At 42.7% G+C, this 14,455-nt stretch overlaps 1 protein-coding gene across 1 annotated transcript; it reads right to left on the reverse strand.

The window, feature by feature from the left end:
- Window positions 1-4,663: 4,663 nt before the first annotated feature.
- Window positions 4,664-14,206, reverse strand: lsr (lipolysis stimulated lipoprotein receptor). The gene is made up of 10 exons (XM_080004980.1): window positions 14,030-14,206; window positions 12,789-13,118; window positions 12,252-12,371; window positions 9,450-9,596; window positions 8,878-9,084; window positions 8,474-8,533; window positions 7,910-8,026; window positions 6,465-6,765; window positions 5,660-6,119; window positions 4,664-5,376 (listed from the first exon to the last, which is right to left on the reverse strand). The coding sequence occupies exons 1-10, from the start codon at window positions 14,079-14,081 to the stop codon at window positions 5,341-5,343; spliced, it is 1,830 nt and encodes a 609-aa protein (XP_079861106.1). The 5' UTR covers window positions 14,082-14,206; the 3' UTR covers window positions 4,664-5,340.
- Window positions 14,207-14,455: the final 249 nt, after the last annotated feature.

Consider the following 14,455-nt stretch of genomic DNA (forward strand, 5'->3'; position numbering starts at 1 on the left):
GTGGATGGATAGATGGACGGATGGATGGACGGATGGACGGATGGATGGCTACAGTTTCCAACTAAATGGGCAGTTATTGAGAGCACTCCACCTTGTTCTCTGTCTGAGCGGCAGGTTTAGCACAACTCAAAAAAAAAACAACAAATGTTATTTACTGAGTTTGCTTTTCAGCTGAGGGGCAAACTGCACCTCAAAGGTTACAGACGGTCGAAGGTCAAAGGTTACAGACGTGGTCAAATGCTGACTAGAGGGGAAAGTCACTCCGCCGCTTCGACGCCACGGTGGTGCGGTTTAGCCGCGGGTCTGGTGTGGAACGACATGGTGCAAAGGGAGTAAGCCCTGACTGGGGAGGTTCCCATCGGCTCCCAGAATAGCATTTGTTTATTTCTATTTTTGTTTTTTTTAATCTTCCAAGTTTCGTCATCATCATCAGCGGAGACCTTTTCAAATCACAGTGAATGAAAACCATGTCCATCTGTCTGCAGCACTGGATTAAAGTTAAAATCTAAACGCTGGATCAATGCCCTCAATTAGGACATGGTATACACCGTGACAACATGGTGCTGTGTGTGCGTTACATGGATTTGATTCCCCCAAGGCATCGCTGCCCCCGAAATCTGTCCTACTTGTCCCAAGATCCCATTCTGTCTGTCTACGCTTTGATTGGATGATCATGCTTATGACATGCTGATCATCTTCCTTTAAATGATGAATGAGATCATTTTATCATTAATAATGGATCAATAATTCTAACAGGCAAACATTTCATTTGCCATTTATTGATCGAAATGTTGTCAAAATATTTTGTAATAACTTTATAGCAAAATGACATAATTAGAACCTAGTTACTTGGTTTCCCACATTTAGTTGTTTGGGGGTTTAATGCAACAAATACACTCAGAGTGGATTTGTGAATTGAATTTGGCAATCAAAACCATATAATGGGATTATAAAACTATGGAATTAACATATTTTAATTGATAAATATATGGTACTCCTGGCAAGAGACTAGTCTGGCATTGACACATCACATATTTTGCATAATATACAAGCTATGCTCATAAACATGTGAATAAAAAGCATATATTTTCCAAAATGTTGTCATTATTTTCATGTTTTATATATTAAATCTTTTTTTATAATGATCATAAATTAATTTCAGTTAACTTTCGCTTTTTCATATACATTTTTAATATATTTAAATTTTAAATGTATATGGAAAATCTAAATTTTGTAATATATTCCTGAAGAAAGGTAACAATATATGGGCATACATTACAAAATATAGGCCTATGCGAATTCCTTGCGCATATTCAAATTTATTTATTATTTCTTTCACAAATGACACAGTTTACTGTATGTGTGATATACTGTATACACTCACTGAGCACTTTTTAAGGGAAACCTGTACACCTACTTATTCATTTATTCACATTTTCCACCGTGGTATGATTGCTGGTGCCAGACGGGCTGGTTTGAGTATTTCTCTTAATGCTGATCTCTTGGGATTTTCACGCACAACAGTCTCTAGAGTTTACTCGGAATGGTGAGAAAAACAATTTACCACCAATGAGCAGCGGTTCTGCGGACGGAAACGCCTCGTTGATGAGCCAGGTCAACGGAGGACGGCCGGTCTGGTTGGAGCTGACAGACTAACTCAGATAACCGCTCTGTACATCTGTGGTGAAAAACACCTCAGAACACGTGGAACCTTGAGGCGGATGGGCTACAACAGCAGAAGACCCCGTCGGGTTCCACTGCTGTGAGCCAAGAACAGAAAGCTGAGGCTGCGGTGGGCACAGGCTCACCAGAACTAGAAGAAGACTGGAAAAACACAGCCTTGCCTGGTGAATCTCCATTTCTGCTGAGGCACACAGATGGTAGAGGTCAGAATTTGTTGTCAAAAGCGTGAATCCATGGACCCAACCTGCCTTGTGTCAACAGTCCAGGCTGGTGGCGGTGGTGTGATGGTGTGGGGGATTTTGTCTTGCCACATTTTGGTCCCGTTAATAACAGTCACTCATCCCTTGAACGCCACAGCCTATTTGAGTATTGTTGAGGACCATGTGCATCCCTTCATGGCCGCTTCCAGCACGATAATGCACCGCGTCACAAAGCAAAAGTCGTCTCAAACCGGCTTCATGAACATGACAATGAGTTTGATGTTCTTCAGTTTCCTTCCCAGTCACTGGATCTGAATCCAGTAGAACACCGTTGGGATGTGATAGAACGGGAGATTGGCAGCATGAATGTGCAGCTGACAAATCTGCAGGAATCGCGTGATGCAACCATGTCAACATGGACCGGAATCTCCAAGGAATGTTTCCAACATCTTGTGTTTGAGGAATACACGGCAAGAAGAATTGAGAGCGAAGGGAGGCCCCACGCAGTATTAGTATCGTGTTCATAATAAAGTGCTCAGCGAGTGTGTGTGTGTGTGTGTGTGTGTGTGTGTGTGTGTGTGTGTGAAAAAATAAATAAACACAGTTGAAGTCCAAACACAGAGTGAATCAGAACCAGTATCCAGGGCAGGTACACAGAGCATCCCCAAATATAGCCCAGAGTACACCCACCTTCTCCTCTGTGTTTCTCACCACGTCCTAAACCCGCCTGACCAACTCTCTGTGCGATGGACGGAAAAACAAAATGAATGAGTGAATAAGAGAAGTGACGGACAGAGTCTTACCTCCTAGCAGACGATCTGCACCTTGTGGCGAGCGAAGCTGCAATGCCACCGGACGGAACCCGCACTCCACTGCTCCACTCCCTCATCCCACCCCCTTCTCTCCCTCACTCTATCTCTACCTCCCTCTTTCTCCACCACTCCATCCCTGCATGTCTCCATCCCTGTCTCTCTCGCTCTCCACCCCTCTATCACTCTCTGTCCACTCTCTCTCTCTCCCCTTCTTTACTGCTCTGTACATCTTTCTCTCTTCACCCCTTTATCCCTGTCTGTCTTTCTCTCTTCACCCCTTTATCCCTGTCTGTCTTTCTCTCTTCACCACTTTATCCCCCGTCTGTCTCTCTCTTTACCACTCTATCCCTGTTTCTTTCTATTTCTCCCCACTGTTCTACTCCGGTCTCTCTCTCTCGCTCTCTCTTTCCACCATTCTATCCGTCTCTCTCTCCGACACTCACTAAATTGAATTTAAAGGGCTTCATTAAAAACGAGACCTTTTACGCCGCGAATGCAAGTGGAAAACAAAAAGGTGAAGAATATAACATCTAATAAAAACAAGGGTCAGATCCGAGGATCCGTGAAATCGTTGAAATCGCTCCTCGACGTCGCCTGGACGAGCCAACCTGCCCCAAAGTCCATCCACACCCAGGCAAGAGGACGCCAGTCTTGCCCGGATGTTATGATGGTGACCCATATTACCAACAGCAAATACCAGTATTGAAACAAAGAAGGTACCATTTAAAATGCCTTGTAACATGACCTTCACTGGATGTGAGCAGGGGCGTGCATTTCGGGCTGTTAATCCAACATCATAGATATTCACTCACCTGTTTAGCGGAACAGACTTTGACCAGTGCAGCTCCTCAATGACTCCGCAGCAGCCTCGCTGTCCTGCTGAGGGCAGGGCAGGACGTGCAGGCTGTATTTATGAGGGCGTATTTCCTTCGGGGTCAGGGGTCAAGGACGAGGCGTCGCACTGTCTCGATGGAGAGAAGCTCGTCCACCTGCCCGCATCAATCTTATTTCTCTCCGAGAGTCTGGGAATGTATGTGGGCTACTTCCTACAATTACCTGTGGGGCCCATTATGATTCATATGGGGTCAGATATAGTGTACGGCTCTATCATGTGTATGGGTTACTGTTTTTTTTTTGGGTTTTTTTTTTTCCCCCCCTTCTTCTTCTTCCATTATTCTGACCAAACTAATCACACAATTGACTTTGGATCTTCAATCTCAATAAGTGTCTTGTCTAAAAGCCGCCAGGGAGCTGTGTTTTGGGCGATGTGGCTTGAAACCGTAAAATGGCAAAATCATGATTCCAAACGGAGGTAATTATGAAGAAAACAGCTTTGAGGGGAAGGGGTCTTTGAGTTTGACTACTTAAGCACAATGAGTAATTGAGACATGGGGCCTCCACACACACACCCACCAAGACTCCAGACAATATTCAATTCAAACATATAAATCAAAATCATATAAAGCATATCAATACCACTTTTAATTTGATGGCTATATGCTGAAGTGCACTAATACCTTGCAGTTTTCCTAACACATATAGAAATGAAGTTACAATTTTAACAACTCAAAATATATCGGAAAAGCATAAAAATAAAATATACCTACAGGGAATATAACCATGTTATATTGCAATCTATATACATCCTTATCAGAGAAGCAAGGAGGAAAATGGGAATCCATCAATCGGATAAGTGATTAAACCTGTGCTCGGACTGAGGAAATAGGAAATGTTAAGTTAGAAAATCAAAAACAAAGTAAATGATGAATGAGAGATCAAAATATATTTTTCTAATTTAATTTTTTTTTTTTATAAATGTTTGCAAAGTTTGCAAACCAATAGTGACAACTATAAATAAGATATATTTGTGGTGATGAGTTGGTTTCATTACATATGGACATGACACTGACATCTAGTGGTGTAACCGCGGCAATGAAATAAACGACCAGACCAGGTCTATCTTTTTCTAAGAGCTTTATTGTAAAATGTAAATTTTATCATTCCGGCTTTATATGGTATTAAAGTTAACTTGAGAATTTTCAGGTAATTACTAAAAGGCTGTACAATGTAAAGTGTTATATTTTTCAAACACATGGACTAAAACACTATAACATGAATCATGTGCATCACTACAAGCACTATCAGTATGCACAATGAAACAACAGAGCTGAAACTTTTGTTGTTAAAAACAAAATACATTCTTTACATGTAAAAAAAAATAAAAAAAACCCACACATCTTGTTCAAATGTCTTGAAAAAAGCCCCCGTATTACCAACTCTCATAAAGACAAAATGTAAAATTAACACTAAATATATCACTCTAAAAAGATGAAAGTAAAGTCTACTTTATATGTACTACATACTAGCATTAAAACATAAAAAGTTAGATTTATCTAAAAGTAAAACTGTACAAATTAAGGCACTTGCGGCTGCCATAAGGTTCAGAGGCACACACACAAAAAGCTCTACATTAATATTTAACAGTGATTAGTTCTCATGGTTAGAAGTCTGTACATTCAATATCTCTTTGGCCAATGGTAGAATATAAAATCAGCGCAGCAATCAACAGTATTTACAGTTTCTAAAAATCTATTGGGACCTTTTTTTTTCCCCAGGGATCATAGTTCGGTTAATGGACTTTTGTTTTAGACCACTAGACTCTCACGGCTCACAGCTCCGTTCTGTTGGAAGAGAACAGAAAAGTTTAGTTAAAATATGAGAAAAATATAACTGAAAGTGAATACAGTTAAATAATGTATTGATTGATTGGCTCAACGACGGAGGATGAGTTTACAGTCAATTAGCCTTTTTAAAGAGGCCTTTATGGCAGCAATGTCTTGTTGAAATAAGTTTTCACGAGTCAAAAGATTCATGCCTCACGTACTTAAAAGGGTATTATTTGGGGAAAAAATAAACTGCCTTTTGCTCTTATTATAAATGATGAATGAAACAATCGATCGTCACCTTTCTCAGGTTGCTCTTCTTGGAGGAGGACACGCTCTCCTCGTCGCTGTAGGGTGGAGGAGGAGGCGGGGGGAAGTCGTCCCTCCTGCCTGGGTAGGAGGAGGGCGGGGACAGGGGGAGAGGAGGGGGTCCGCGGGGGGCCCGGCCCCGGTCCGAGCGCTCGCTGTCGTCGTCCAGGCGCTCGCGGCTGCGCGCCCTCTGCTGCTCGCCGAGCTTCTTGCGCTCCATGGCCTCGCGCAGGAAGCTGTCGTCGTACGCGTCGCGTCCGCGGGGGCTGTCGCGCCCGCGGCCCCGGTCCATCTCCATCAGGTCGTCACGGCTGCGGCTGCGTCGCCCCTGGAGGCCTCCGGAGGCCCCGCCTCCTCTCCGGCGGTCATCGGGGGAGTAGTCGCGGCGCCTGCGGTCGTCGTAATCGCGGTCGTTGCCGCTGCGCGCACTGCTACTCCACCCGTCGTCCGAGCTGATGGAGGAGATACGGACAGAGCACCTCAGCCACAGTGGTGTTTGATAAAAATCAAAACTTATTGAATCTCGGCCTGTAGCCAGTTTTTCTACACCAAGCTTAGCTGACACTAAGACTGAGGAGAAGGTCTATTGTTTGATTACTGGTGTTCGAGTAAAAAGGAGGCAAAGAGCCAGGGAGTGCTCAGCAGCTCCTGTCTTCTTACAATTGACTCGTTTCTTTCTGTTAGGAAACTAGATGGGTCAAAAGTAGTCTCCTCAAACAATATGAAGGCCTTTTGAGAGCCTTGTTTAGGAGCCTTATTGAAACCTGCAGCAATAAAGAAAACAAAACACAGCGCACCCTCTCCTGCCTCGGGCCCCGTCGTCACGGCGATGAGGTGGGTAGTTGTCTCTCGGGTGGCGGCGTCCGATGTCATCGAGGTTTTCCATGGACCGGGCCCGCGCCCGGCCCTCCATGTAGCCCCCGCCTCCTCCGCGGGGCCGGTAGTCGGCGCCGCGATCCCGCTGCTGGGACACGCTGCTGATGGTGCTCATGGCTTCGTCACGGTCGTAGACCGTGGCCAGGGGGGGATGGGATCGACCCCCACGACCCCTAGGGTCGAGGGGGTCGTGCAGCGAGCTGACTTCACTCATACCATCCACTAGGGGGAGACAAAGAGAGAGCACTGTACTCTTTAGATCCCCATTAACCAGGAATTGTCAAAGTAGAAGAAGGCAGAGACATGGAGGCCAGTCTCGATTTTGGACTCATGCTCAGTCTTGGCAAGTACCCACGAGTGAGTACTCAGTACTCGCTCCAAGAAAAAAATAAAATAAAAATAAAAAAAGGGTATTCAGCAAAAAAAAACATTAAAAAAAAAACCAGAAAGAACAAATCGCTCATTTGAAATTCCGGCTGGTGGACACAATGGCACTCTACTCATGGGGAGGCTAATTCAATTTTATTTATTTGCGGGCGTAGAATTATTGTACAAAATGGTGAAAGGCAATGATGAAGGAAAAACTGTTTGACAAAACAATGCTTCCAGAAGCACTCAATAAATATTGTAATTGCAAGGTAAGAGAGTGTCTCTTGCATCATTTTTGGGTTTCTGCTCCGTCTCCCACACACCCGTCTGACATAGGTGTGCAAAGCATCTAGATCTGGCTTGAGTGCACATGTAACTCCACCATGTTTATGTAGTAGGGTTGCCGCAGTTACCGCTGTTGGGGCGTACACCGATGACATTACTTGCCCACCACTCCTCGCCATGGCATCCCTAATATGTAGCTCTTAAGACTGTTAAACAGGTTGCCATAGTAACTGTTCGAGCCGTTATGCATTTATGTTGATTAACCGTGATTTGAATATTAATGATATTGCCGTTTATATATTTTATGATCCAAGCACAACCATGATTGGGAAGTGCGCTCAGGTAAGATAAGATAAGATAAACCTTTATTAGTCCCACAACGGCAGCAGTAAAAAGGTGACAGCAGGAAAAGTAAGGTGGTAAGCTCACGGGAACAGGAAGTAAGGTGAAACAATGTCAGAGGCACAGTTTGACTTGACTAGCAGGGGTTTGTTTAAATGTTTGCGACGAAAATGGAATATTGGGATTGTTGTGTTGAACTGATAAGCTATGATCCGCAATAAATACATTAATGGACTCGAACATGCATCGCATTGGTTTAAATTACACGCGTCTGAAGCAGGTTCAACCCCGTCACCGGCCTCTCACTGGATTTTTGTTTAACACCCACGACAGATACTTAATCAAAGATCTGTCGTAATCTGCCACTCACAGCGATTGTAGTTGCTGGGTCTGCTTGGGTCCAGGTTAGCAAGCTCCCGTTCCATGTAGTAGATGGCACGTGTGGCGTTTCCATCTGGGTCCACCTGGATGCGATACCCGCTGCGAGCTGATGGGAAGGGAGGAGGAGTCAGAGAGAGATTTAGGCCTGGAGCTCAATAGCCTTGACTTATTTAAAACTCCTCAGTTTAAATAAGGCAGTGTGTGTCGCAGTGCATATAGAAACATTAACGTTATCTATCCACCTCCTAGGGATCACGCAAAAGTGATCATTAATCTAACAATATTGCACAAACTGATCACATTGATGTTTCCATTTAGATGCTCTCGAGTTGCATTACTTTTGGAAAAATGTTAGTTTTTGAGTTGAAGAGCCTTTTTGACAATATAAAAAAAAAAAAAAACACTTTTCCCCCCCACCTTGGTAGCAACGGGTAAAAGCACAAGGTAGACAGTGACAATAACAGTCACAATAACTCCAAAAGTCTGAGAGAATTAATCGATTTGAGCAAGATCATAAAACAAACCACAACAACAGAACGATGGCGTTACTCACTGGGGTCCACTCCGGCGGAGTCTTGATCATGCAGCAGAGGAACCTGGGAACCCTGCCCCACTGCAGAGACAAGAATACACAAAACCAGCACTGAATGAAGCTGGGTCGACATCATATGGTTCTACATATTCATTTTTTCCACACATTAATCAATTTCTTTATTTCTATGAAATGTATTTTTTAATCACTAATTGTTTTGCTCCTGACTAGATTTTTAGCTTACAAGTACTGTATCACTTGTTAAATACTTTTCATTGTTTGTGGACCATGGGGCAGCTTAATGACAATAAGGTTAAACTGAATAACAAAGCTGACTAGTTGAGGTTACACCTGTAGAGTTTGCTTCCGATCCAAGCTAAATCATCCAGTCACCAAAGTTTTTATAAAGGAGACGATGAATTCACCTGAGCTGGCACCGTCATATTCCCGGCCGTAACCGTTCATGGGCTGAGGAGGCTGGCCGGCTCCGTTGGGCAAGGGGAGCAGCGGCATGCCAGGCTGATTCATTCCCCCCAGGTAGGACGGCTGGGCGTACATGCTGGGGGCGTAGAGGGTCGGAGCGTACTGGCTGGGCACAGCACCTTTCTTCACCGCCTTGCCGGCCTCGTACACTGAAAGAGGGAGACACAAACCGCAATCGTTGGAAATTATCAGGCAGGGTCAATCCAAGGCCCTCAAATAGAAAGAAATAGAAAAGGAATGGTCTCATGCTCTCTGAAAGATCTATCCTCATGGATTTTACAGAGAAAAAAAAAAAAGAATGTTATCGCCTCATAATTTGTTGTTTCATGCATGGGAATCTCTTTTATGACAATTGTAATTAGTATCTGTACTGTGAATCATTTTTCAACTGAATCTCTTTTTTTTTTTTTATATGTATTTTTTCTATAAGTGCTTTGCTTTGAAAATATATATTTTGCTGTTTGGGAAATACTGCATGCTGGGAGATAAGGCATCCCTGTTGTTGTGTACTTACATGCACGTGGGCAGCAGCAGCGGTCGGGACAGCAGGGGCAGCTGACGTAGCAGCAGCAGGTGTGAGGGCAGCACTGGCACCAGCAGATCCCGATGAGGAGAAGCAGAAGCAAGAAGCCCAACACCACGAGTACGACCAAGAGCCAGTCTGGAGGAACAGGGAGGACGACACAAACACAGGTGTTACATCGGAGGTAGACACCATCAACCTGCCACTGGTCAATGAATTATTAGAAATGAGCAGCCAAACGTTTCACTTTTCTGCAGTCAAGTAAACCTCAGTTAAATCAGCTAAATCTGAGTCAACCCGCCAATGTTTCATTTTCTGTGCCACTATAAGTGTAATTACAGTACTATCAATAAAAAAAGCTGTTCTAGACAGATTTCTCCAAGAGTAACATGCATCATGATACATAGAACATTTCCATCCATACTTTGCTGTACAATGCAAACTCTTTGTTTTGAATGTGTTTGGATCTCATATTCTCGACAAATATGGATCAGAGAGAATTAAGTGACCCCCCCCCCCTAAAATTACAAAGTGTGTTCACTTTGTCGTGTCTGTGAAAAGGAGGTTGCCTGGCATCAAAGCCAGCAGGATTTCATGGCCCTGCGAACCTCAACAGAGGCATGTGTCAATGAGTGAAAACGCAGACATTTAATTATCTTCATGAATGGATTCACCTCTTTCTGTGCTGTGACTACAGGTAGGTGTAAACAATGGCATGGTTGTGGGGTAGGCCGTTTCTAGGAGAATGTGACTTCTCCACTTTTAAGAACAAAAGCAGTTTCCAAAAACAATGCAAGGTTGTCCACTTTGCAGTCCAGCAGACTGATTCAGTTAAACGTAATATACTTAACTTAGCTTTAACTTAACTTACACAGTAATTCTTATGACATAGCAAGGCCACACATAGGTAAGGGAACAAAGCAAGGAAGCTTTTTGGGAGCCTGCCAACTAGGTCTAGCTATGAAACCTGGAATAGATCAATGGCTGAAATGTTGACTGGGGTCAATATTTATTTTGAACAACTCACAGTCACACATTAATAGTTCATTTTGATCTATTTAGAGGTATTGAATACTAAATTCTACTAAATAAACTGTGTGTACTGTACTGTTGAAATCTCACCAAACCCAACAGGAATGAGTGTCGTTCAGGAAACCAAAACTTGATTGAAAAATAACCCCAAAAAACATGAATGAATGAACACAAAAAAAATGAAAAACTTTTTTTTCTACAATCAGTCAAAGTGTTTAATTTGAACGTCGCCAGAAGCCAACAGAAATATCTGTTTTTACTCACAGCGTGATCCCTAAACATAAAATAAATACAGCACCAGAGACATTAAACAACATCAAACACTGCCAAAAGCACACATAAATATGTGACTCGGTGGACCGGTAAAAACATTTTTATGAACAGATTCTACTGTGTTCAAAATGAAATTATGGGTGGCACATTTTACAGTAGAGTACAAGTGATTCACAAATGCCAAGTTGAGGTAAGAAATCTTCACTATAAGTAAGTTAAGGGCCCTAAATGGGGAAATGTAAAAAATTAACTTTTTTTTGCAGTATTCAAAACAAAAGATTTTTTTTTCCCAGTATCGATATTATGAAGTGGCAAACCATTTGAAATGTGTAAGGAAATATTTACTACAGATGATGGTTATTAAAAAATAAATAAATAAAAAATCTGCTTCTGATGGTTTGATGTAATGTCAGTAAGCGTTAAGGCTGTTTCCCTTAGATGTGTAAACATGGTGGATGCATTTGTCATTTAGAGGATTTAGACAAAGCAGACAATCAGGTCTGTCCTTCCAATACCATGTGTTAGACTATTCTTTAAGGAAAGAATGTCACACATCACAGAACAACCTCTTAACAACACATCAAGCGATGAGTTCACTTCTCTTTCTTGCTAAAATGGTGGCTGACTTGGCTGAGTTCAGTCCTTTCATTTGGCCTTTTACCGAAACGCAGATAAGAACTGTTTACTGATGAAAGGCCTTTTGTTGGAGCAAGTTAGTGACAGACTCTCTGTGCACAGTGCTGAGCCAAAGATGAGTAGAAAGAATGACTGTGTTGATAAGTATAATCCAAGAATAAAAGATTGTATTAAACTGTGGAACTTTTTTTTTTTTAATAAATATTAAGTGATAAAAGTTTTTATAATTTATATATCTATAAATTGTTTTGTTTTTTTTAATAAATCACACACACGGTATATGGAGCACCAGTGACATTCGTCATGATGCCATGAAGAGAGGAAAAAATAAAAAAATAAATAAGAATCTTTCCAAACATGTCCGAGACTAATCAACAGACACTACATCTCCAGGACTAAGGGTACTACCTTCCATGACCAGTAAGTCAATGCCAGGCAGGAGGTCAGTAGTATTTGACTTTCTCTCTGTGAAAGAAAGATAAAGCCGCAATTACTTTAAAGTGACTTCCGGTCCTGTGACCCCTTTAACCGCTACTGCTCTTAACCGCAACAAATTTGAATATTTAAATCCATTTATTGGAAAGCTAATGTGGCGATAACCACAATTGAAGTAGATATTGATAATTCAGCTTCTCACCATTTAAGTAGCAACCCCAGACAATGTTCAGCTAATTAGCTTTTTTTTTTTTTTTAAACCTAAATGAAAGTGATCATTTGAAGAAATTAAAGTTTTGGTTTTTTTTTGTTTTTTTTTAAAACAAGCCAATGAGAAGAGCGGCTGAGTGAAATACATCGCACGGCCATCTTGTGTGGGTGCGTGTGCACGTGCAGAGTGAAGTCGGTGTTACCTACCCAACACTATCAGCTCCGTATAGTCCTCACTGTTTCCCGAGAGATCCTGGGCAGAGACCACGGAACACAAGTACACGCCGCTGTCGCCCCAGGCCGTCTGGCCGATGTTCAGGTCAGCATCTGTGGAGAGAAACACAATTGGTAGCAGCTGACTGGAAACGACCGTAGTGTCAAACGGAAAACTGTCAAGTTGCAAAGTAGGTTTTCTTCATGGCATCGCTGTTGGCATAGAACTTAACCTGTCCCTCATTGGACAGTTGTCTTTGGACTGTATATCTCTCATGCACTGATACTGCATACATAACATTTAAGCATCAGCTAAGACATATATCGAACAGATCCATTACATCCACTACAATATAGACTGCAAGGTTTGCAGTTCTTAGAAGATAATGATTGCCATATAACCCATTTCATGTCTCTACGTGTCAAAAGAAGCAGGAAAATCAAGTAACTTTGTTTTAATATGTGAGAGATGTGATGCGACTAGTAGCTGACTTTAATAATAGCGTGCAGAGTGCTCTGCGGTGAACTCACTGTTGAGGATACTGATCTTGCGGCCCTCGTACGCTTTGCCGAGCGTGACGGCGTTCCCCTGCTTGGAGGCCACGATTTGCACGGTCCTGAGAGAATCGGCGCACTCGATGTTGGCGTCGAAGTTGGGGTTTCCTTGAGCCAGAATGTTTTCGGCACTGCTGGGGTTAAGGGCCGCTTGGATGGGGTCGCGGCAGTAGGACTTGTACTTCCAGGTGATAACAGGGGGCTGAGTGGAGGTGGTCTGGTAGTTGCATGTGAGGGTGACGGGCTGGAAGAGGATGACTATGTACCTCTTGGTAGGGCACTGCACCGAGATGGCTGTGGTAGAGCCTGAGAAAATACATCAGAGCAATCAGGAGAAAGGCAGAGATTACCCTCTAACCTCACTGTTATTCATTATCAACAAAGTACTACCTTCACATGCAATGTATGGATGAGTGCTAGTTCACCTCAAACACTGTGTGTGAAAGGCACTGCTTGAAACAATGTCTTTCATCAACTACATTAAGGTGGCGATGAGTAAACATATTTGCAGACATGGGGTTGATATACGATACGCACAAGATTACCCCCACATTTCTTCACTCCTAGTATCACCAACACTGGGCGGATGAGTCACCTGTTGCGTTATTGTAATGGCACCAATACCTGGATCCTGACCAAGTTACTTAGTGAATGTCTATATTACTATTCAGACAAAATATGTTTAAAATGTTAAATTAAATAAACAATTTTTAAAAAGCGAGCCCATCTTAAACGGTAGTCTGTGGCTACCTTTACAACGGTCAAAACGGTAATGGTTTTGAAAGCAACCGCCATTGGAATAATATGCTTCAGTTTGCTTGAGGCGTATGCAAATTATTATTATTATTATTTATAATTATAGTTTCCCCCGAAAAAGTCCATTCCCACTCGACACTGGAAATATTACTATGTGATTTATTTGATCAAAACAGGAGAAAAACAACAGCATCCGATGTCAAAACAATAACGACACTTTCCTAGTAAAAAGTACACATTGCGTCGGGACCACCTGACCTTAAATGAATACGTCAAGGAAAACCAAATAAAAAAATAAAATCTCAACCAAAACGTAAACATAATGTATTTTTTGGGGTTGTTGTTTTTTTTTAACGGTTTTGGGCGACAAAGTAAACTGTAGCCTCCGTTTACCGTGTCGGCCTACGAGCTGAAGGGCCCGGCCCTGGGCGGGGGGAGAAACTCGGAAAACAAGGGCCTACCTGCTGCCATTAAAACGGCCGCCGCCACGGTCCAAAGCGCCTTTGAGTCCATCTTGTTGGAGTTTCGAAACGACGCTCCCTCTTATCGTGAGTTTTTTAATCTGTCAAACGATCCTGCAAAAGAGAACGTGGAGAGGCGGACATAGTACGGACGCGGGCCTCACCCAGGTAGAGCCAGCTCCATTTTGTTTGTCTGCGGAGGGTTTGCCTCCAGTCGACAGGTGAGCGTCCAGGTGACACGTATTGCGACACACACAGGGGGGTTGTGGCTACGAATGGGTGGTTAATGCGTTGACGTCATGTATTATTTTAATCACAGGTACACTGACTAGAAGGTTGTTGTTTTTTTAACTCGATGTGACGCATACGTAAATAATGTTTCACTATTTGTTTAAATGATAACGGGTCGACGTGACCAGTATGTGG

Source organism: Zeus faber, assembly GCF_960531495.2.
Source record: "Zeus faber genome assembly, chromosome: 8".
Lineage (NCBI taxonomy): Eukaryota > Metazoa > Chordata > Actinopteri > Zeiformes > Zeidae > Zeus > Zeus faber.